This window comes from Acomys minous (assembly GCF_964271855.1).
Source record: "Acomys minous genome assembly, chromosome: 20".
NCBI lineage: Eukaryota > Metazoa > Chordata > Mammalia > Rodentia > Muridae > Acomys > Acomys minous.
Genome location: NC_140502.1, coordinates 11928471 through 11948880, shown reverse-complemented (window position 1 = coordinate 11948880; position 20410 = coordinate 11928471). Strand labels below are relative to the sequence as shown.

The following is a 20410-nucleotide window of genomic DNA, read 5'->3' as shown; positions in this document are numbered from 1 at the left end:
GTTCCTAGGCTCCACAGGCCGAGTGCCCCCAGACTATGACAAACAACCCCCTGAGTCTGTCACACTCGCACACAAGTATACCTGAGATGCCCAGAACTGTTTACACGCACCTGTTTCTTGGGGGAGGGGGGCCCGCGGCCCTATTCGGTCTCTGTCTCTCCCTCCCTCTCTCTCCTCTCACACACATAGACACACAGGGGTGGCCTGAAGGATCCTCACACGCTGTCCGCCCCCCCCCCGCCCCCCACAACAAGACATGCCAAGCCAACGCGAAGTTGCAGGTAGGCGCTCAAATCACCACAGATCACGAGAGCTCAGGAGTGCACGACCCACGCAAACAGGTCTCTCACATACACACACACACACACACACACACACACACACACACACACACACTCACTCACTCTCATGCGCCACAATCATTTCCACACAAGTCTCACCAACCCTCTCACCTGCTTCCAGGCTGCGTCCCTCAGCCTCACAGCTGCCACTGACCTGGACAGCAACTGAGCCCCCGCGCCTGCGCACTCGCCTTCCGGACCCTCAGGGGTTCTCCCCCCCCCCCCCCCCGGTCAGGGCCGCTCCTCCCCCTCCCCTCCCACCCCGCCCTGTAAACCATACGTAGGCCGGTGAGGCCCCGCCCCCGGGGCTTCCCCAAGAGCGCGGAGCCACGCCCCCTGACGCGCGGGGCAGGGGGTGGGGTGGGGGTGGGGGGAACTTGCTCTCCCGCGGATGTCTGTGCGCGCTCCCACGCTGAGGCGCTTCCCCGACGGCTTCCGCCAGACTCCGGTTAGCATCCCTGCAAACACGCCTCCCCATCCATTCCAGGGTGCTTCTCCTCCTCCCAGCGTCCCACGCCTCGGGGTCGGCGGGCTCCCACGCACCTCACGCCGCGCGCGATCGCGAGTTTTCGCCTCCAGCCTCCAAGATTGGGAAGGGACTGTGTGTGTGCATGGCCATGCCCGGAGCATGAAGGAACGGCCTGGCAGCCCTGACCTGTGGCTTGTCTGGGAACCCTGAGACGGGAGGACAGATTTTCCTTCTGTGGCAGTTCAGAAAGCCAGGGAGGAAATGTTGGACGGACACGAGAGAAGGAAGAGGAGCTACCCACCTGGGAGTCTGATCGAATCCTCTCCTTAGCCGAGCAACGTGAATTCCCGCGCAATTTAAGGCCTCCTCCCCCTCCTTCCCAAGCTTAAAAACCTGAAATGTACCAGGAATCTCAGAAATCCCACTTAAAGCGGAAAGACCTGTCCTGGCGCAACCCTAAGGAGATCTGGTCCTGCCTTATCAAAATTATCACTCCAAGGCACTTCCGGGAGCCACCTCACATCCCACCAAGGAGGGAAAAGGGGGATGGGGGTAAGACTTGAGAAAACTCTTGGCTCAGTGAAGGACAAGGTCACCAGGATAAGGACAGACCCCACACCAGACCACTTGGCGAGGACACAGTCATTGGTGTGCGCCCTGGAGAACGCGCGCGTGGCAGCCTCACAGCTCAGCGCACCCAACCTGAGCGTGAACACACCAGGTGCCCCGAAAGTAGTGACTTTAGCTCCTCAGTCGAGGCAGTGACAAGTGTCAGCTGGGACACGAGTGGTCGCTGTGTGAGGGGCAACCCTTCAGTTCTCGCAACACCACTGAGCAGACAGCGCGGCTTCGTTTCACAGATGGGAAAACTGGGGGTTCTTAAAGCACCGTGTACATTACCTGAGGCCTCAGAGCTAGTAAGTGGGGGGGGGGGGGCGCACAGAGTTCTACGCATCATTTTTCTTCAAGGGGGGAAACAAGAGTATGAAAAGGACCCCAAACCCAACAATTGGGGGTACAGCATGGGAAGCCCCAAAGAAGAGGTGCGGCTCAGATCCTCACAACCGTTTTTTCAAAGTCTCAGTCTAATCCAGGAGAAACTTATGTTGTCACCAAGGAATGAGGTAGGCATCATCTTGAAGACTGGAAAGGGTGTGACTAAAGGTTGCGTTCACTTCCCAATGAAGGAAAAGAAAAAGAAGAAAAAGAAAAAGGAAGTGACGTGATTGTTCCTAGGTATGGTAGATGAAAGGGATACATAGAGTCAGCAACATCCGAGAGAATCCAAAGTGAACATGGCCCTAGGCCGTGCGAGGGGGGAGGGGGAGGAGGGAGGGAGCGGGGAGGGGGAGGAGGGAGGGAGCGGGGAGGGGGAGGAGGGAGGGAGCGGGGAGGGCCTGACCAGGAGGCCAGGGGACTAGGTGAAAGGACCAGGTAACCAAATGGTTGGATTATATAGGGAAAGGGCAGCCCAGCTCGGAGTAGGGGCAGAGTTATGCCAGCCAGGAGGACCCAGTAATGGGGTCCTGAGGGATTCTGGAAGAAGCTGGCGGCCAGGTCTGCTTTGATAACTCTTTTTTTTTGTTTTCTCGTTTTGTTTTGTTTTTTTTTGTTTGTTTTTGTTTTTCGAGGCAGGGTTTCTCTGTAGCCTTGGTACACTCCTGCAATCCCAGCACCAGGCCAGCCTGGTCTATAAAGCGAGTCCAGAACAGCCAAGGCTACACAGAGAAACCCTGTCACCAAAATCAAAACAAAACAAATTTAGCACACGTATACTAAAAAAAAAAAGAGAGAAAGAGAGAGAGAGAATTAAAAAGAAATGAAGGAAAAAGGAAAGAAATAAGAAAAAGAAAAAAAGCTAGGCTGTGGTGGTGCACGCCTTGTAATCCCAGCACTGGGGGTAAGGGAGGGAAGAGGCAGGCGTATCTCGTGAGTATCTCGAGGCCAGCCTGGTCTACAAAGAGAGTCCAGGACAGTCAACGCTACATAGAGAAACCTTGTCTCGGAAAAAAAAGAAAAAAGAAAAAGAAAAAGGAAGCGAACAAACAGGCCTCTCTACCAATCGGAATCCTGCTTTTGCAAGATGCTCAGTCTTTCTCCCCACCCACAACCACAATACCCCACCGGCGTTTTAGCATTTCGCTGTCTCCAAGGCAACCAAGCCTTGGAGCGCCCCAGTGACTTCTGGGTATTGTAGTGTCAAAGAAGCAGAGAAGCTGGAAGTGCGCTAGTCTGTAAGGCAGAGTTTGCTAGCAGAAACGTCTGAATCAAGAAATGATTTAGGAGATCGAAAAAGTTGTCCAGCTCTTCTTGGGGGGTGTTATTTGTTAGGAAAGAGGAAAAAGCTAGTCGCGAAGGCTTGTGGGAGTTGTAGTTTTGCATTCTGTTGCGGGCTGGAGCCGGAAGTCGTGAGACAGGGCCGCCTCGGGGCAGATGAGAGCATAGTGGACCCTGGGCTTGGCCTGCTGTTTCCCCAGGCAGGAGTCTCAAGACCTTGATATGGTCACTGGGGAGAGTGCGAGTTGGGGAGCATTTGTGCAACAATAAGTGTGTGCAAATCCTCACGTTGTGCCTGTCTGCCTGCTTTATAGTGAGTGAGCAGAGTGCACCAATATGTTGCACTTGCTTTTTTTTTCCTCTTCTAAATTTGACAGGAAATCAGACTTTTTTGTTGTTTTTCTTGTTGTTTTTCATTCATTCATTCATTCACTCATTCATTTATTTAATAACTTTACAGCCTGATTCCAGCCCCCTCCCTCCACTCCTCCCAGTGCTCTCCCACACCCCCTTCTCCCATTTCCTCCTTTCCTTCCTCCCAGAGACGGGGAGGCCCCCAAATGATACCAATCCACTCTGGCATCTCAAGTCACAGCAGGACTAAGCCCATCTTCCCCCACCAGGGAGTGACAAGGCAGCCCAGCTAGGGGAAAGGGACTCAAACATAGGTATCAGAGCCCGAGAGAGCCCTTACTCCTATTGTTAGGAGACCCCCCCCCCCCATGATGACTTTAAACAGCCATTAACCATATAGTACAGGATAACCGGACTACAATCCACAGACCCAAAGAAGCCAAGGGGAGGAGCTCAAGGGAAGATGCTTGAATCTCACTCAGAACAGGAAATACAATGGACATCCCAAGTAGATGGACGGAGAGGACTGGATGGAAGAGGAAGTGCGGAGGACAACTGGAGTGGAGATCCAGCCGGAGAGGAGAAGAGGTGGGAGGGTGAGGTGAACTGGGAGAGAAAACAGAAATCTGTTGGGGGGGCGGGGGAAGGGCATCTCTGGGACAGGGGCAGCTCCTGGGAGGCTATGGGGGTGACCCTAGCAGAGACCCCAAGCAACAGGTGTTACGGAGCATGAAGTCAGCACCTCCTGTAGCTAGGTGGGTCTCCCAGTGGAGAGGGGGGGGTACCGACCCACCCATAAAACCTTCCACCCAAAATGTGTCTCGTCTTCGAGAAGTGTAGGGATAAAGATGGAACAGAGATAGAGGGAACATGGCAGACCGACAACGACCGGCCCAACTTGAGACCCACCCCACGGGAGAGCGCCAAGCCCTGTCACTGTTAATCATACTCGCTTATAGACAGGAGTCCAGCGTAACTAACCATCTTCTGAGAGGCTTTGTCAGGCAAATGATGGAGACAGATGCAGAGACCCAAGGCCAAGCAATGGGGGCCGAGATCCAGGAGTGCTGAAAGGATAGAGGGGGCCGGATGGGGTCAGGGACATCACAAGAAGTAATAATACAGAGTAATCTAACCCTGGCCTACGGGGGCTCGCAGAGACTGAGCCACCAACCCAAGAGCAAGCACGGGCTGGACCTAGGCCTTCTAGACATATGTAGCAGACATGCAGTGTGGTCACCATGCAGGTCCCCTAAGGTTAAATTGTAACTTAGCAAGTGACGCACACTTACTGAGTCCAATTAGTGTAGTTACCAAATGGGTGGAACCGGTAGACAGCCTTGACTCTTTTTTTTTTTTTTAAGATTTTATCTTTACTTTATATGTGTGTTTTTCCTTCACGAACATAAGTATACCATATGTGTGCAGTACCAGCAGAGACTAGAAGAGGGTGTCAGGTCCTCTGTAACTTTTTGTTGTTGTTGTTTGTTTTTGTTTTTTGAGGCAGGGTTTCTCTGTGTAGCCTTGGCTGTCCTGGACTGGCTTTGTAGACCGGACTGGCCTCGAACTCATGTAAATCCGCCTGCCTCCCTCCCAAGTGCTGGGATTAAAGGCGTGCGCCACTATGTCCAGCTGGTCCTCTGTAACTTGAGTGACTGACAGTTGTGAGCTGCCACGTGGATGCTGGAAACTGAACTCAAGTCTCTTGCAAGAGCAGCCAATGTTCTTAACTGCGGAGCCATCTCTCCATCCTCCTGCATCCCAGGCTGGCCTGGGACTCACTACATCGTCACGAATGGCCCTCAACTCCCAATTCTCCTCCACCCACCCTGATACTGTCTAGGGGTGAAGGAATATGGGTTCATTTTATGTCGAGTAAAGAATTAAAAGACAGGAAATAAGCAGAGTACTGATGGTGGCGCACGCCTTTAATCCCAGCACTCGGGAAGCACAGGCAGGTGGATCTCTGTGAGTTCGAGGCCAGCCTGGTCTACAAAGTGAGTCCAGGACAGCCAAGGCAACACAGAGAGACCCTGTCTCGAAAAACAAAAACAAACAAACAAAAAGATTTATTTATTATGTATGCAATGCTCTGTTTGTATGTACGCCTGCAGGCCAGAAGAGGGCATCAGATCACATTATAGATGGTTGTGAGCCATCATGTGGTTGCTGGGAATTGAACTCAGGACCTCTGGAAGAGCAGTCAGTGCTCCTAACCTCTGAGCCATCTCTCCAGCCCCCATCCTGTGATTCTCGGTCTCACCTAAGTTAATAAGAATCACAAACAGAAGTTCAAGAGCGAAGAACTGACGCAAGCAGAAGCTTCAGGACCATTTATTACAGTTTAAAAAGAAAAACCCCAGGATAGGCCATGCTTGGAATCTTGTATGCTGCTGCAATACAGAAGAGAGATGGGGTGGGGGGCGGGAGGGAGAGAGGGAGAGAGAGAGACTTTAGAAAGAGCATAAGGGAAGCCCAAAGTGTCAGGGAGTTTAAAAGCACACCTAGGCTTTGGCCAGCATCTGAAAGCACAAGGAGACAAATAGGCCCTTTCTGCTCTTTAATTTGAATTTGAGGGCCAGCAAGATGGCTCAGTGGAAAAAGTTGCTTCTTGCTGCCAAGCCACCGCCGTACTCACTCAATATACACTCAATCAAAATGTAACATTGTTTTTTCAATTTGAAAAGTATAGATGATTCCTAGCACCTCCCCACCCCCTCACTCCCCACCCACCCCCCACCTCCCCCAACCCACACACCCTGGGTTAATTTGCTGCGTCTCATGAACGAAAGAAACAAATACTTACACAAATGTACATTTAATTAGAGAAATGATAAAAAAAAAAAGGATGGAAATGATCCAGAAGAAAAGGTGTTGGGGAGACACCTGCAGCGGCTCACTCGGCTGTTTTCTGCCGGGGGTTGGGAGAGGGGGCATGTTCTGGTCCTCAGAGAGGCTTCCTGCTGGCCTTCCGGGCACACTCACTGCCCTCTGGTTTGCCAGGCCAGAGTCCAAAGAGTTTCCTTCAGAGGAGGCGAGATGCATGGGAGATGGAGGGCCCCTTGTGGGTGAGTGTGAGTTGGAGCAGGTTCGCTAGAAAGAACAGCAGGGGTCGTCTCTAAGGAAGAAGCAAAAGGAGGAGAAACACAGTTCGACACTTATTTACCCCCTTCATATATGCGCAGACTGCCTGCCTCATGGTGCCCCAACCATCCCACAGGACTCTACGCGCGACCTCTGAGCCTGCGGTTCTTACTGAAGAGATAGAAAAGTTGTTTTTCCACCCTGGCCACTTGGTACTTTCCAAGATGGCCTCAGGGCTGTTGTACTCTATCCGAGAAAAACCACATCCTCATACCTGTCCCGAGCATCTGACAGCACGTGACATCCCAAGCTGAGCTCTTGCCCCCTCGGGGATTAAAATAACTAGTAGCCAATCATTTTAAAGGTCAACTAACCAATCATGTTTGTACTAAATTCTGTGTCTGTAAGGGTATTTAAACCCTCTGCCATTACAGAACGGGGTCTTTCCATCTCCCCGGAGTATGGTGGACCCTGACGCGTTAGCTTAATAAATTCCTTTGCTTTTGCATCAACTCTGGACTCTGGCTCTCAGTCAAGATTCCAGGAATAGACTTTGGCGATCAGAGTCTAACACTTAACCTCCATCTGGTGCCATGTTCTTTGTGGCTATGGTCCACTCACCCTGTTCCCCGCCCCCCCCCCCAAATTATTCCACCTGCTGATGTCATGTCACTCCGACCTCACGGCGCTTGGCTCCTTAGGATGGCCTCGAACTCAGAGATCTGCCTGCCTCTGTTTCCTCCCCCACCCCTCCCCCTCAGCCCCAGGACTAAAGGCGTGCACCACCACCACCTGTATTTTTATGTGTGTATCTGTCCATGTATATGTTAAGTGCACTGCACGCATGCAGTGTCCATGAGGGCCAGAAGAGGGTATCGGGTCTCCTGGAGACCTGGGAGCCGAGCCACTGTGTGCGTGCTGGGAACCAAACCAAAGTCCTCTGGGAGAGCAGCAAATGTCTCAAAACCACCCTCCCCACCCCCCACCCCCGCCCCCCCCAAAAAAAAAAGAGCAGCAAGTGGTCTTAACTGCTGAGCCATCTCTCTTGCCCCTATTTAATTTTTAGTTATGTGTGTGTGTGTTGTATGTGTATGTGTTTACGTATTTCCATGTGAATTCAGTTGCCCCTGCAGGCCAGAAAAGGGCATCTGGTCCCCAGTGGCTGGAGTTACAGGTAGTGCCTGTCGCACAGTGTGGGTGCTGGAAACTTATTTTCGGTCCACTGCAAGACTAGTGCATGTTCTTAGCCTCTGAACTATGCCCCTGGCTCTCTTCTTAAACAACAAAACAAAACAAAAGCCCCACTTATTTTATGTAGTGTGCGGGGGAGGGGAAGACACACATGTCATTTCTCCCACAGTACAGGAGAACGAACTTGGGACCTTCCACGCAATTCTCTGACGCAGACTTTGCGCTCACTCACAAACCCCACCTTAGACATTAGGTCTTTAAAAGCAACCTCCTGGATCCGGTGAGACGGCTCAGCAGGTGAAGCCACTTTGTTGCCCAGGCTGAAGACTAAGTTCCGTCCTTGAGACCCATACGGTGGTAGAAAGGAAAGCACCGGCTCTAGCAAGCTGTCCCCTAACCTCCACATGTGGGCCAACACAAGCCCAAGCAATAACAAAATGTAATTGAAAACGTTTAGAGGTTCCAGGGACAGCCAGGGCTACTCGGTGAAAGCTTGTGTCAAAAACAAAACCAACAAGCTGGGGAGGTGGTAGTGCACGCCTTTAATCCCAGCACTCGGGAGGCAGAGGCAGACGGGTCGCTGTGAGTTCGAGGCCAGCCTGGTCTACAAGGTGAGTCCAGGACAGCCAAAGCTACACAGAGAGCCGGGTGTGGTGGCGCACGCCTTTAATCCCAGCACTCGGGAGGCAGAGGCAGGCGGATCGCTGTGAGTTCCAGGCCAGCTTGGTCTACAAAGTGAGTCCAGGATGGCCAAGGCTACACAGAGAAACCCTGTCTCGAAAAACCAAAAAAAAAAAAAAAAAAAAAAAAAAAGCTACACAGAGAAACCCTGTCTTCCAAAACGGGAAGAAGAAGAAGCAAAAACAAACAAACAAACAACAACAACAACAAAAACCCAACCAACCATCCAAACAACCAAACAAAAAAAGAAGCTTAAAGCTAACCTCCCTTGACCATTGGCAAAGGCGGAATCCCCTTCCCTGCCTTGGCGTACCTCAAATCCATGTCCGGGTTACAGTAGTGGCAGTAACACTGAGTAAGACAGCAACGATGGAAGAAGAGTGAACAGGAAACCGAGAGAAATAAAATAAAATAAAACAAAACAAGAATTAAACCGCTGACAACCTTCCTTCCTACTTCCTGTGTCCCCTAGCTCTGCCTCAGCTTCCAGCCTGGTCACTTTTCCTAAGTCATGCCAGGGTTTCTAACCGAGACCTGATGACCTTTTTGACCTGGGTCACTTAAGGTGCCAGTGAGGCAGGAATGTTGTTGTCTCTGGCCTCTCACTAAATTTCAGGGGCACCTTCCTCCAGGGTTAGTCAGTCATACAATATAATTAAAAAGTCTCCAGACACTGCTCAGAGTCCTCTGGAAGACCGAGTCACCTCTGTGAGAGCCAGGGCTCCCTGATCAACATCTGGGACTTACCTCCTGGGTTCCCCTGGTTCCCTCAGCCCTCAAGCCCAATCCGTGGGCAACATTCCTCGGGAGAGTCTAGCCCATCCTCAACCTGTGGGTCACAACCCCTTTGGGTCACATAAGATGGTTGGAAAACACAGGTATTTACATTATGATTTGTAATAGTAGCGAACCTACAGTTATGAAGTAGCAATGAAAAAAAATATTTTGTTTTTGTTTTTGTTTTTTCCCCCAGACAGGGTTTCTCTGCGTAGCCTTGGCTGTCCTGGACTAGATCTATAGACTGAGCTAAGTGTGAAGAGTGATTTCTTCTTGGGGAGGCATATTAATTCTAGGACAGTAGGAGAGAAATGGCTCCCAAAAAGCTGTCCAGTGACCTTCTCCTGATTGCGTGTGGACAGAGAGAGAGAGGGAGAGGAGAGGGAGAGGGAGGGAGGGAGTAAAAATGAGAGAAAGGAAGGCAGCCACTTAGCAAGGCAGCCTCCCCTCCTACCGTCCCCTGCTCTATAGACTTCCTCCTCCCGAGACCCCCCTCCTTCCCCCTCCCTCCCTTTCCACCCCGCCCCTCCGTCTCTTCCCCTCCTCCCTCCGCAGACAGAAAGGCATCTTCCTTACCCAGTCTCCTTTATTGTAGGACACGAAGAAGAAGGTCATGACCATGTAGGCACATCGCAAAAAGTTCCATCCGCCGCCGTTCCTCATAAGTGTCCTGGCCGTGGTGGTGGTGGACGGGGGAGCCTTCACTAAAGGCAAAAACCGCTGAGAGTGACTGATAATACCCAGAAGGCCCTGCGCCATTGGCGCTCCAAACTTGTGTCTCCTGGGTTGCAATTTTTTTTTAACTTTTTTGTTTGTTTGTTTGTTTGTTTTTTCGAGACAGGGTTTCTCTGTGTAGCCTTGGATGTCCTAGCCTCACTTTGTAGACCAGGCTGGCCTCGAACTCACAGCAATCCGCCTGCCTCTGCCTTCCAAGTGCTGGGATTAAAGGCGTGCGCCACCACGCTTGACTCTTTTTTTTTTTAAATTTACATTCCACATTGCGACCATTTCCCCCCCATCTTGGTCATCACTCAACTCCCAGGCAAACTATTTGCTCTTTTGCACTGAGTCTAACCTGTACACAGGGGGGGAAAATTTTTTTTTCTCTCAGCAAAACTCCTTCTCGTTCTGTGGGGACCTCACTGAATTTCCTCTCTTTTTGTTCTTTCGGCTGTGCGGTGTGGTTTGGTTTTTGGAAACAAGAGCCATGTACCTCAGGCTGGCATCAAACTCAGTATGGAGCTGAGGATGACCTCTTCATTCTCCTGCCTCCACCTCCCAAGTCCTGCGATCATAGGCATGTGCCACCAAGCCCACCTTACTAATTGTTCTCGCTTTCTCAGTCTGTGTGTATTGAACATATGTATGTGTTCTGTATGTGCGCGCGCACACACACACACAAACACACACACGTGCATGTGAAGGTCAAAGGCTAATGTCTGTTTCTTCTTCAATCCTGCTCCATTTTAATTTTTTATTGCATTTTATTTATTCTACCCATCCTTCCTTGAGGGCAGGGGTCTCTCTCACTGAACCCGGAGCTTACCAATTTGGCTAGGCTGGACGAAAAACTGAACTCCACATGTGCAAGAATAGGGGGAGTCCTGGGCTGGAGAGATGGCTCAGAGGTTAAGAGCAGTGCCTGCTCTTCCAGAGGTCCTGAGTTCAAGTCCCAGCAACCACATGGTGGCTCGCAGCCATCTGTAATGAGGTCTGGCGCCCTCTTCTGGCGTGCAGGTGTACGTGCAGGCAGAACACCGTATACATAATGAGTAAATACATCTTTAAAAATAAATAAGGATAGGAGTTCCTCTCTGTCCCTCATGTGGGTCTTGGAGGTCGAATTCAGGCCATTGAGTTTGGAGGTAAGCACTCTACCGGCTGCGACATCTTGCCGGCACCCCCACTTTTAATACTCCTTATTATTTAAGACGTATGTCGGAGTATGAGTGAGAATAGCCCCATAGGCTCATATGCTTGAATACTTGATTCCACGGTTGCTAGGATGTTTGGGAAGGGTAGGAGGTGTGGTGGTGTTGTGGGAGGAGGTGTGTCACTGGGGGTGGGTTTTGAGGTTTTAAAAAGCTGACACCATTCCCAGTTAGCTCTGTCCCTCTCCCCCCCCCCTCCATCCCTTCCCCCTCCCTCTCTCTTAGCCTTGTGCCTGTGGATCATATATAAATTCTCAGCTGCTGCTCCAGTATCCTGCCTACCTGCCTGCTTGCCTGCTTGCCTGCCTGCCTGCCTGTCTGTCTGTCTGTCTGTCTGTCTCTCTGTCTGCTTGCCTGCCTGTCTGCCTGCCTGCCTGCCTGCCTGCCTGCCTGCTTGCCTGCTTGCCTGCCTGCCTGCCTATCTTTCTGTCTGCCTGCCTGTCTGTCTCTCTGTCTGTCTCTCTGTCTGCTTGCCTGCTTGTCTGCCTGCCTGCCTGCCTGCTTGCCTGCCTGCCAGTCTGTCTGTCTCTCTGTCTGCCTGCCAGCTTGTCTGCCTGTCTTTCTGCCTGCCTGCCTGTCTCTCTGTCTGCCTTCCAGCTTGTCTGCCTGTCTCTGTTGGCCTGCCTGCCTGCCTGTCTGCCTGTCCATCTACCTGCCTTGCCTGCCTGCCTGCCTGCCTGCCACTGTGCTCCCCACCATAATGGTCCTGGACTCCCATCTGAAACTGTAAGCAAACCAACCAGTTACATACTTTCTCTTCCAAGTTGCCTTACTCACGGTGTCCCATCACAGCAGCAGGAAAGTAACTAAAACAATGCATTTTATTATCATTCTGTGAGTGTGAATGATGTGTGCACTGGTGTGTGCACGCCACACATGTGGTGGTCACAGGACAGCTTTGGGGAGTCAGTTTTGTCCCCCTCCCTTTATGTAGGTTCTGATCAAATGCAGCTCATCAGACTACTCCAAAGGTGCTTTTAACCATGGAACCATCCTGTGGGGTTACTGCAGGAACCCCTACTTTCCTTTATATTGGGTCTCTGTGGGGTTCTCATAATCTCTTAAAACATGTTGCTTGGTGGTTTTTTTGTTTGTTTTCTGTTTTGTTTTGTTTAACTCAACATATACTTCCTGGGAGTTGGTTCTCGTCTTCCACTGGAGATCAAATTCAGCACCATAGGCTTGGAGGCAAGTACCTAGCCCTTCTTGGCCATCTAACCCACCCAGGGACGCACCCCTTAACTGTAGCTGCATAGTCTCAGCTCTAGAAGAGCAATCAATGCTTGTTAGAAATCATAACTCCCCGGTGACATTGCTGATAGCTCTAGCTTTTTTTTTTGTTTTTGGTTTTTTTTTTTTTTTTTTTGAGACAGTCTTATGGAGCCCAAGCTGGCCTCCAACTGGCTACGCAGCCTTGGCTAGCCTTGAACTTTTCTCTACCTCCTAAGTCAGAAGCTTTCAACCTGTGGGTCCTGACCTCTTTGGGGAGGGGGGTCAAACGACCCTTTCACAGGGGTCACTTAAGATCACCAGAAAATACAGATTCATATGATTCATAACAGTAGCAAAATTACAGTTATGAAGCAGCAACGAAACTAATTTTTGGTTGGGCGGGGGGGGGGGGGGTCAGCACAGCATGAGGAACTGTGTTAAAGTGTCACAGCATCAGGAAGGTTGAGAACCACTGAGCTAAGTGTTCCATGCCCAGTGGTTGCTTTTGTTGTTTTCGTTCATTTTTGTTTTGTTTTTGAGACAGGGTCGCATTATCCTAAATTGGCCTCGAATTAGCTACTCAGCCCAATCCAGCCCTGTTATAACCCTGAGATCCTCGTGCCTCAATGTCCCCAGTGACATCCCACAGTCCCATCCGTCTTTTCTGATGTTATTCCTGTTTTGTGTTTTGAAGTGGGGCGTGGGGGGGCTCATGAAATCCAAATAGGCCTTGGACGTTCATAAGCTGCCCACGTTGCCCTTGAACTTCTGATCTTTGCGAGAGCTGGGGTTACAGGTGTGAGCCACCGCCCACTCCCCATAGCGAAACACACCGTTGTGTGTAGTCCTAGAGACCGGATCCAGGCCTCAGTGCCTGCTAGGCAAGGACTGCGTTCTACCCCACAACTTCATCCAAGATCCTTTAACACGATCTCTCCGCCATCTCCTCCATCCCGAGGCTTGCCTCTGTTCCCGGCCACATCCGCCTGCCACTCAGCTTACCCTGTCATTTCCAGGGGGGAGAGAAGGCGTTCGGAGGTGTGCAGGAGCAGAATGCCACTTCTTACCTCGGTGGCACAGAGTCGAAGGGACAGCACGGCTGAGTGCCGTGGATGCTTCCGGAAGACTCAGGAGTCTGAACTCTGACCTTTGCTCCGGCATTACGGTACACCGTACACCTCCCTCAGAGGGAAGGTGTTAAGGGCCCCCCGGGAGGGAGCAAGCACACAGCACCCCACCCACCTTCTTCTCTGCAGTCACTTGTTTCTTCTAAGAAGGGAACACATGGCGACAGTGGAGGAGGGGAGGACGGAGAGGAAGTGGGGGAGGGGAGAGGAGGGAGGGCAAAGGGGAGGGAACACATGGAGACAGTGGAGGAGGGGAGGACGGAGAGGAAGTGGGGGGGGGGAGAAGAGGGAGGGCAAAGGGGAGAGAGATAAAGGACAATCAGGGGTTGGATGGAAATCCAGCTGCAAACGGAGCTTCTGGGCCCTAGCGTGCCTTCACTCAGGCACCCTCTTGCCCTTGTCTGTTACTCTGTGTGAAGTGCCCTATCCCACGTGGGTGCACGCAAATGCATACAGTATGTCCACGTATGTGGGTCTCCTTCTGTTCCCTCAAGTCTTTGCTCAGATGTCACTTCCCTCTAGCACCCTCTAAACATGCATCCGCCTCCCCTACCCTGGGCTCTCGTGTCCCCTGCTGTCTTCTCCTCTCCTCATAGGACACCAGTGTTCTTCAGACGCTGGGCCTGCTTCTTGACCGCCTCATTCCCCTCTCATCAGAGTGCCAGCTGCACTTGGTTGGTTGGTTTTGTTTTTAAAATTACGTTTATGCCGGGCGGTGGTGGCGCACGCCTTTAATCCCAGCACTCGAGAGGCAGAGGCAGGAGGATCGCTGTGAGTTCGAGGCCAGCCTGGTCTACAAAGCGAGTCCAGGACAGCCAAGGCTACACAGAGATATCCTGTCTTGAAAAACAAAACAAAAAAACAAACAATAAAAAATAAAAAATAAATAAAATTACATTTATTTATCCGGTGAATGTGTGTGGTATGCGAGTATGTGGTGGTGGTGGTAGTGGTGGTGGTGGTGGTGGGGTGTGTGTGTGTGTGTGTGTGTATGTTGGTATGTGTGTTTGTGTATGTGTGAGTATGTGTAGTGGTGGTGCTATGGTGTGTGTGTGTGTATAGTGTGACATGTATAGTGTGGTATGTGTGTATGGTGTGGGGTGTGTTTGTTCATATGTATGATGTGTATATGTGTGCTGTGCTATCTGTGTGTAAGTTTGTAGGTGTAGGGTATATGTGTATGTGGGGGTATGTGTGGTGGTGTGTGTGTGTGGTGTGGGGGTTTTGTCTTTAAAATTATATTTATCTGGTGTATGTGTGTGGTGTGTGTGTGTGTATAGTGTGGTATATTTGTTTGTATGTATGATGTGTATGTGTAGGTGTGGTATGAGGTTTATGTATGTGTGGTGGTGGTAGTGGTGTGTGCGTAGTATGTGTGTGTGTTTGGTATGAGGTATGTATGTATGTGTGTGTTGTGGTATGTTTTTGTATGGTGTAAGGTATGTGTGTATGTGGGGGTAATTGTGGTGGTGGGTATGCTCGTGGGGGGTTGTATGTGGGGTATATGCAGTGGTGGTGTGTGTGTATGTGTTTGTGGTATTATTGTGGTGGTATGCATGAGCACGCGCACGTGTGTATGTTTGTGTGTGTGTGTTGGGATGGGCTGTGTAGGGGTATTATGGTGGTGGTGTGCATGTGTGTGAGTGTATGTGTTTGTGGTATTGTCGTGGTGGTGGTATGTGTGAGTGCGCATGCGAGCATGTGTATGTGTATGTGTGTGTGTGTTGGGATGGGCTTTGTAGGGGTATTGTGGTGGTGTGCATGTTTGTGAGTGTATGTGGCTGTGGTAGTGCTGTGTGTGTGTGTGTGTGTGTGTGTGTGTGTGTGTGTGTGTGTTGGTTTGACTTTGTACGCCAGATTACACACACAGAGGTCAAAGCAGAGTCGACTCTTTCTTGCCACTATTCTATTGCACCCCAGGGACTGAACTCAGCTGGGTAACAAGTGCCTTCTCTCACTGAGCCATTTCTCCAGCTGTTGATTTGTTTGTTCGTGACAGGCTGGCTTTGAACTCATAAACTTCCAATCCTCTCCTGTGTCCAGCTCTGGAGTGCTGGCTGGCATTACAGGCCTGCACCACCTCACTCAAGTTGTCACATCACATATATGGGTACATATATCACATATCATAGTTCATGTTCTATCTCAACACCTAGAAGATGACTCATCACAGCGAACGCAATGCAAAGTAATATCTGCTGCTTGAATACATGATGTCATAGGATTGTGCTGCTAATGAAGGTGGGGTTGAGGAATGTAGGGTTTGGTGACATCGAAAGGCCCTTCCAACCCAAAAAGCCAATAGCTCTGTACACCCAAACCCAAAAAGCCAATAGCTCTGTACACCCAAACCCAAAAAGCTAATAGCTCTGTACATCCAAACCCGAAAAGCTAATAGCTCTGTACATCCAAACCCGAAAAGCTAATAGCTCAGTACATTCAAACCCAAAAAGCTAAAGCTCTGTACATCCAAACCCAAAAAGCTAATAGCTCTGTACATCCAAACCCAAAAAGCTAATAGCTCTGTACATCCAAACCCGAAAAGCTAATAGCTCAGTACATCCAAACCCAAAAAGCTAATAGCTCTGTATATCCAAACCCAAAAATGATAAAGCCGCCAACTTACCATGCAGCACTTGGAGGCTCATCAGACCTAGTGATACAAAAAAAAAAAAAAAAAATGCAAATAGAATCACAAAAGCAGCCAGACAGAAGCCAGGTCAACAGGGCCCACAGGCTTACCCAAGCCCCTGTCTCCTAAGAAGCCCTGCAGAATTCTGGCCAGTTCACTTGCCTTCTTGCTTGCTTACCTGCCTGTCTGCCTCCTCACCTGCCTGCCTGCCTGCCTGTCTCTTGCTTGCTTGCTTGCTTGCCTGCCTGTCTGCCTACTTGCTTCCGATATAGAAGAAACTGGGAATATTGAATTGATGACACAAAGGATCTACTAAACTTGCTTAGGAAATATTAAGCCACACAAAACTAAAACTAGCTAAAGCAGCTCGCTGATTCTTTTATCCAGAGGAACGTGATTCTGCCAGGCAGACAGGATGACTGACCCTGGCTGACAGCCCTAGTCTGTCTCAGGATAACTATGACAATATTTTACCCTGAAACTGCCCCCATCTGCCCAAACAACCAAAAATTGGCTTTCGTCTCCATAAAACAGGTTTAATTGCACAAAATGTAACTCGGAGGAGGGGCGTGCAACTATGTAAGAAGCCGAGGTTTTCTGTTCAGGGCTGGTTCCCTTCTGTGCGTTAGCCAGAGCCACCCAGGCTCTGTAGTTTTTTCTTATTAATCTCTAGGTGGTACAGTAATCTAGCAATTTCTCACAGGGAAGGCTTCTCAAATCTTTCATATCTTCTTTAACACTTTCTACTTGGGGATAGGGCCCCCTTGTGTAGTTCTGGCTGGCCTGGAACTTGTTATATAGCTCAGGCTGGCCTCAAACCCACAGAGATCTGGCATCCTTTGCCTCTGGGATTAAAAGTGTGTGCCACTATGCTCATCATGGCCCCTTCTCATAACATTACCACCACCGCCACCACCACCAGCAGCAGCAGCAGCAGCAGCGGCGGCAGCGGCAGTGGCACTGTGTGTGTATATACATCTTTATGCATGTGACTGTGAGCCCAAGCCAGAGGTCAACCCCAGTTGTTAATTTTCAGGGGCTGCCCATCTTATTTTTAGACACAGAGTCTCTCGTTGGCCTGGAGCTCACTAAAGAGGCTGTGTCTTGCTGGCCAGTGAGCTCCAGAGATCCACCAGTTTGGTACCTCCCAGCACCAGGATTATTGGTGAGCTCCACCAGGCCCAGCTTAGGTTCTGGTGACTGAATCCACGTCCTGAAGTTCCAGGAAGTCCTGAGCCCATTGGCACCACATCTTAGGTCCCCACCTATCACCACATTACCACCCACCCACACACTTCAGCTCAGAAGGTAGTAGGAAGAAGCTTGTTACACAAATCCAGGGCCCACACAGACTGAGGCACTTACCGAGGATCCCTGTGCTCCATCCAGGGGGCAGGAGGTAGTGATGAAGTCCAGGGTCCGTGAGAGAGGAGACCACGGGATGGAGAAATAAATCACAGCATTAGATGGTGGGAGTTGAGGACCAAATGAGCTCAGAGCCCAGGGCAGTGGGCCTTAGAGCAGAGTTAAAGAGGACTGGCCCAAGAGACCTGGATATCAAAGGAGAATCTGGTGGTGAAGAAGGAGGGAAGGCATAGGGCATTTTAAATGTATTGGTAGCTTTACATTTTTATTTTTATGTGTCCACATGTATACCTGGTGCCCTTGAAGGTCAAAAGAAGGTGTTGGGCTCCCTAGGACTGGGGCTACAGACAGTTGTGAGCTACCCTGCAAGTGTCGGGGATTGAGCCCAAGTCTTCTGGAAGAGCAGCCAGTTCTCTCACCACTGAGACACCTCTCCAGCTCCCCCTCCTTGTGTGTGTGTGTGTGTGTGTGTGTGTGTGTGTGTGCGACATAAATGCAAATATCTATGGAAGCCAGAAAAGGGCATTAGCCCCCAGGGATCTGGAGTTACAGGTGAATGTGTCACCAAATACGTGTGCAGGGAACCAAATTTGTGTACCCTGCAAGAATAGAAAGCACTCTTTGTTTGTTTATTTGTTTGTTTTTTGAGACAGGGTTTCTCTGTGTAGCCTTGGCTGTCCTGGACTCACTTTGTACACCAGGCTGGCCTCGAACTCACAGAGATCCACCTGCCTCTGTTTCCTGAGTGCTGGGATTAAAGACGTGCACCACCACCGCCTGGCTTAGAAAGCACTCTTAACCACTGAGTCATTTCCCCAGAATCCGGTTTTAATTTGTGTTGTTGTTGTTGTTATGTGCCACACATGTGCAGGTGTCCACCAAGCCCAGAAGAAGGCATCAGATTCAGATCCCAAGAAGCTGGAGTTCCAAGCAGATGTGAGCCACCAGATGTGGGTGAGACCTGAACTCAGATCCTTTGGAAGAGCAGCAAGTGCTCTTAAACACTGAGCCATATCTTTCAACTTCTCTTATAACTTTTAAAATTACACTGGAGTGCGAGTGTGAGTGAGTGAGTATGTGTGTGTGTATGTGTGTGTGTGTGTGTGTGTGGGTACACTGCAGCATGCACGTAGAGGTCAGAAGACAACTGAGAGGATTCGGTTCTCTCCTTTCACCACTGGAGATCAAACTCAGGCTTAGCTGCAAGCTCTTTGGCCCCCTGAGCCATCTTGCCATCCCCACACCGGCCTTTTGGAAGATGAGTATAGTACACTCCCACCCTGCCCCTCGACAGTCCCTGCACTGATGGCGGGGGTGGGGTGGGGGGGGTGGGGCTGGCAGGAATAAGAAGGAGAAGTGAGTGAGAAGAAGGAGGAGGAGGAGGAGGAGGAGGAGGAGGAGGAGGAGGAGAAAAATGTGAACTTACGTTTCAGTACTGTGGAAACAGGAACATCAGGAAGAGGAGAGTCCAGGTGGAGGTGTTGGGTACCAGCGGAAGTGAAGATGCGAGAGGAAAAGGGTGTTAACAATGCCTGTCCCTCCCTCTCCCATCCCACTTGGAGCATCCTCAGCAGAGATCCTCCCCACAAGGGACATGGAAATATCATGCAGTCCACGTGGCACAGGTGAGACTGTATATAGACACGCTGGAGCATCCGTGACCTCTCTGCTTTGAGGCACATTCCTCCATATGCCTGGAATCCCCTGGCCCAGTTTCCCTTGGAGATTTACGCTCCAGCGATATAGAGGGCATCAGAAAAGCATCTCCACTCTTTTCTCTTTCCCCGAGTCAGGGAGGAAAGCTTGGCTCTTAGCTTTTTATTTTGTTTTGTTTTATACCTAGAAACACGTATAACTCCTGCTGTCCCATGCTTTAGGGTAATGGGGGCAGTTTAAGAATCTGCTCAGGGGCCTGGAGAAATGGCTCAGAGGTTAAAAGCACTGTCTATTCTTCCAAAGGTCCTGAGTTCAGTTTCCAGCAACCACATGGTGGCTCACAACCATCTATAATGTGATCTGATGCCCTCTACTGGCCTGCAGGTGTACATGCAGACAGAGCACTGTATAATAAATAAATAAATCTTTAAAAGAAAGAAAGAAAGAAAGAAAGAAAGAAAGAAAGAAAGAAAGGAATCTGCTTAAATCCTGGGACTCCAGAACCTCAGGTAGTCCAGGCTAATGTCACATTTGATATGTAATTGAGGCTAGCCTTGAACTGCTAATCCTCCTGCCTCAGCCTCCAGAGTGCTGAGGTCATAGGCATGTACCACCATGCCTGGTTCCCTTCTATCTTGTTTCTCCTTCCAAGCATCTGGAAACACCCAAGTTGCCCACAAGAAAGCAAAACCATTTTCTGCTAGGCATGGTGACATACACCTGTAATCCCAGCTCTCAGAACGCCGAGGCAGGAGGATCAAGAATTTGAGGACATCATTGATTATATATGGAGTTTGAGGCTAGCCTAGGATACTTGAGACTCTTGCACCAAACAGCAAACACCAAAGGACATCAACAATAATAGAAAAAAATAACTTACCTTTTACTGGAGGGCGTATTGGAGGCAGAATCAAGGAGTCACCGTGGGAAAGAACAGGCAAAAGAGTAGAGTGAATATTAGTACCTTCTGTCCCTGATGCCTTCCATTTTTCCCTCATAAAATATTTTTAAAAGTGTTTGACAATTGTTCTTGTGTTCTGCCAAACTCACTTACAGGGGAAGCCAGGTCTGCCGAGGTACCGAGCAGATAAAGCTAGCAGTCTCCTAAGGTCTCAGCCTTGCCTCTTTCTGTGAGCATTAGCAAAAATCGAACGAGCTATTTCTCGTGTACACCTGCACAGGCAGGGCATCCCTAATGCAAAGGGGTCCAGTTACAGGCTTTTTGAGTACCAAAGTGATGCTCAAATAGTTTCAGTTTGATTTGGGTTTATTGTTTTTCTAAGGTTTATTTTACTTTTATTTATGCGTGTATG

The 20410-nt window shown here is 50.0% G+C and overlaps 2 protein-coding genes across 5 annotated transcripts in view; both read right to left on the bottom strand.

Annotated features, from left to right (window-relative positions):
• ZNF667 (zinc finger protein 667) overlaps nt 1–2115 on the bottom strand; it is a 28661-nt gene extending 26546 nt beyond the window's left edge. For 3 of the 4 annotated variants that reach the window (XR_014777039.1, XM_084770605.1, XM_084770607.1), the window contains exon 1: nt 453–565. The gene's annotated coding sequence lies outside the window, so the exon portion shown is untranslated. Of the gene's footprint in view, nt 1–452; nt 566–1111 lie in introns of those variants that run through there. The other variant, XM_084770606.1, reaches the window with a different exon arrangement.
• Nucleotides 2116–2421: 306 nt separating this feature from the next.
• EDDM13 (epididymal protein 13) overlaps nt 2422–20410 on the bottom strand; it is a 35777-nt gene continuing 17788 nt past the window's right edge. The window contains exons 2-8 of the mRNA XM_084770223.1: nt 17442–17525; nt 16071–16097; nt 13561–13586; nt 13385–13436; nt 9751–9878; nt 8711–8748; nt 2422–6559 (exon numbers count right to left, since the gene is read on the bottom strand). Coding sequence (XP_084626349.1) covers nt 6535–6559; nt 8711–8748; nt 9751–9878; nt 13385–13436; nt 13561–13586; nt 16071–16097; nt 17442–17525 — 380 coding nt within the window. The 3' untranslated portion in view covers nt 2422–6534. The remainder of the gene's footprint in view (nt 6560–8710; nt 8749–9750; nt 9879–13384; nt 13437–13560; nt 13587–16070; nt 16098–17441; nt 17526–20410) is intronic.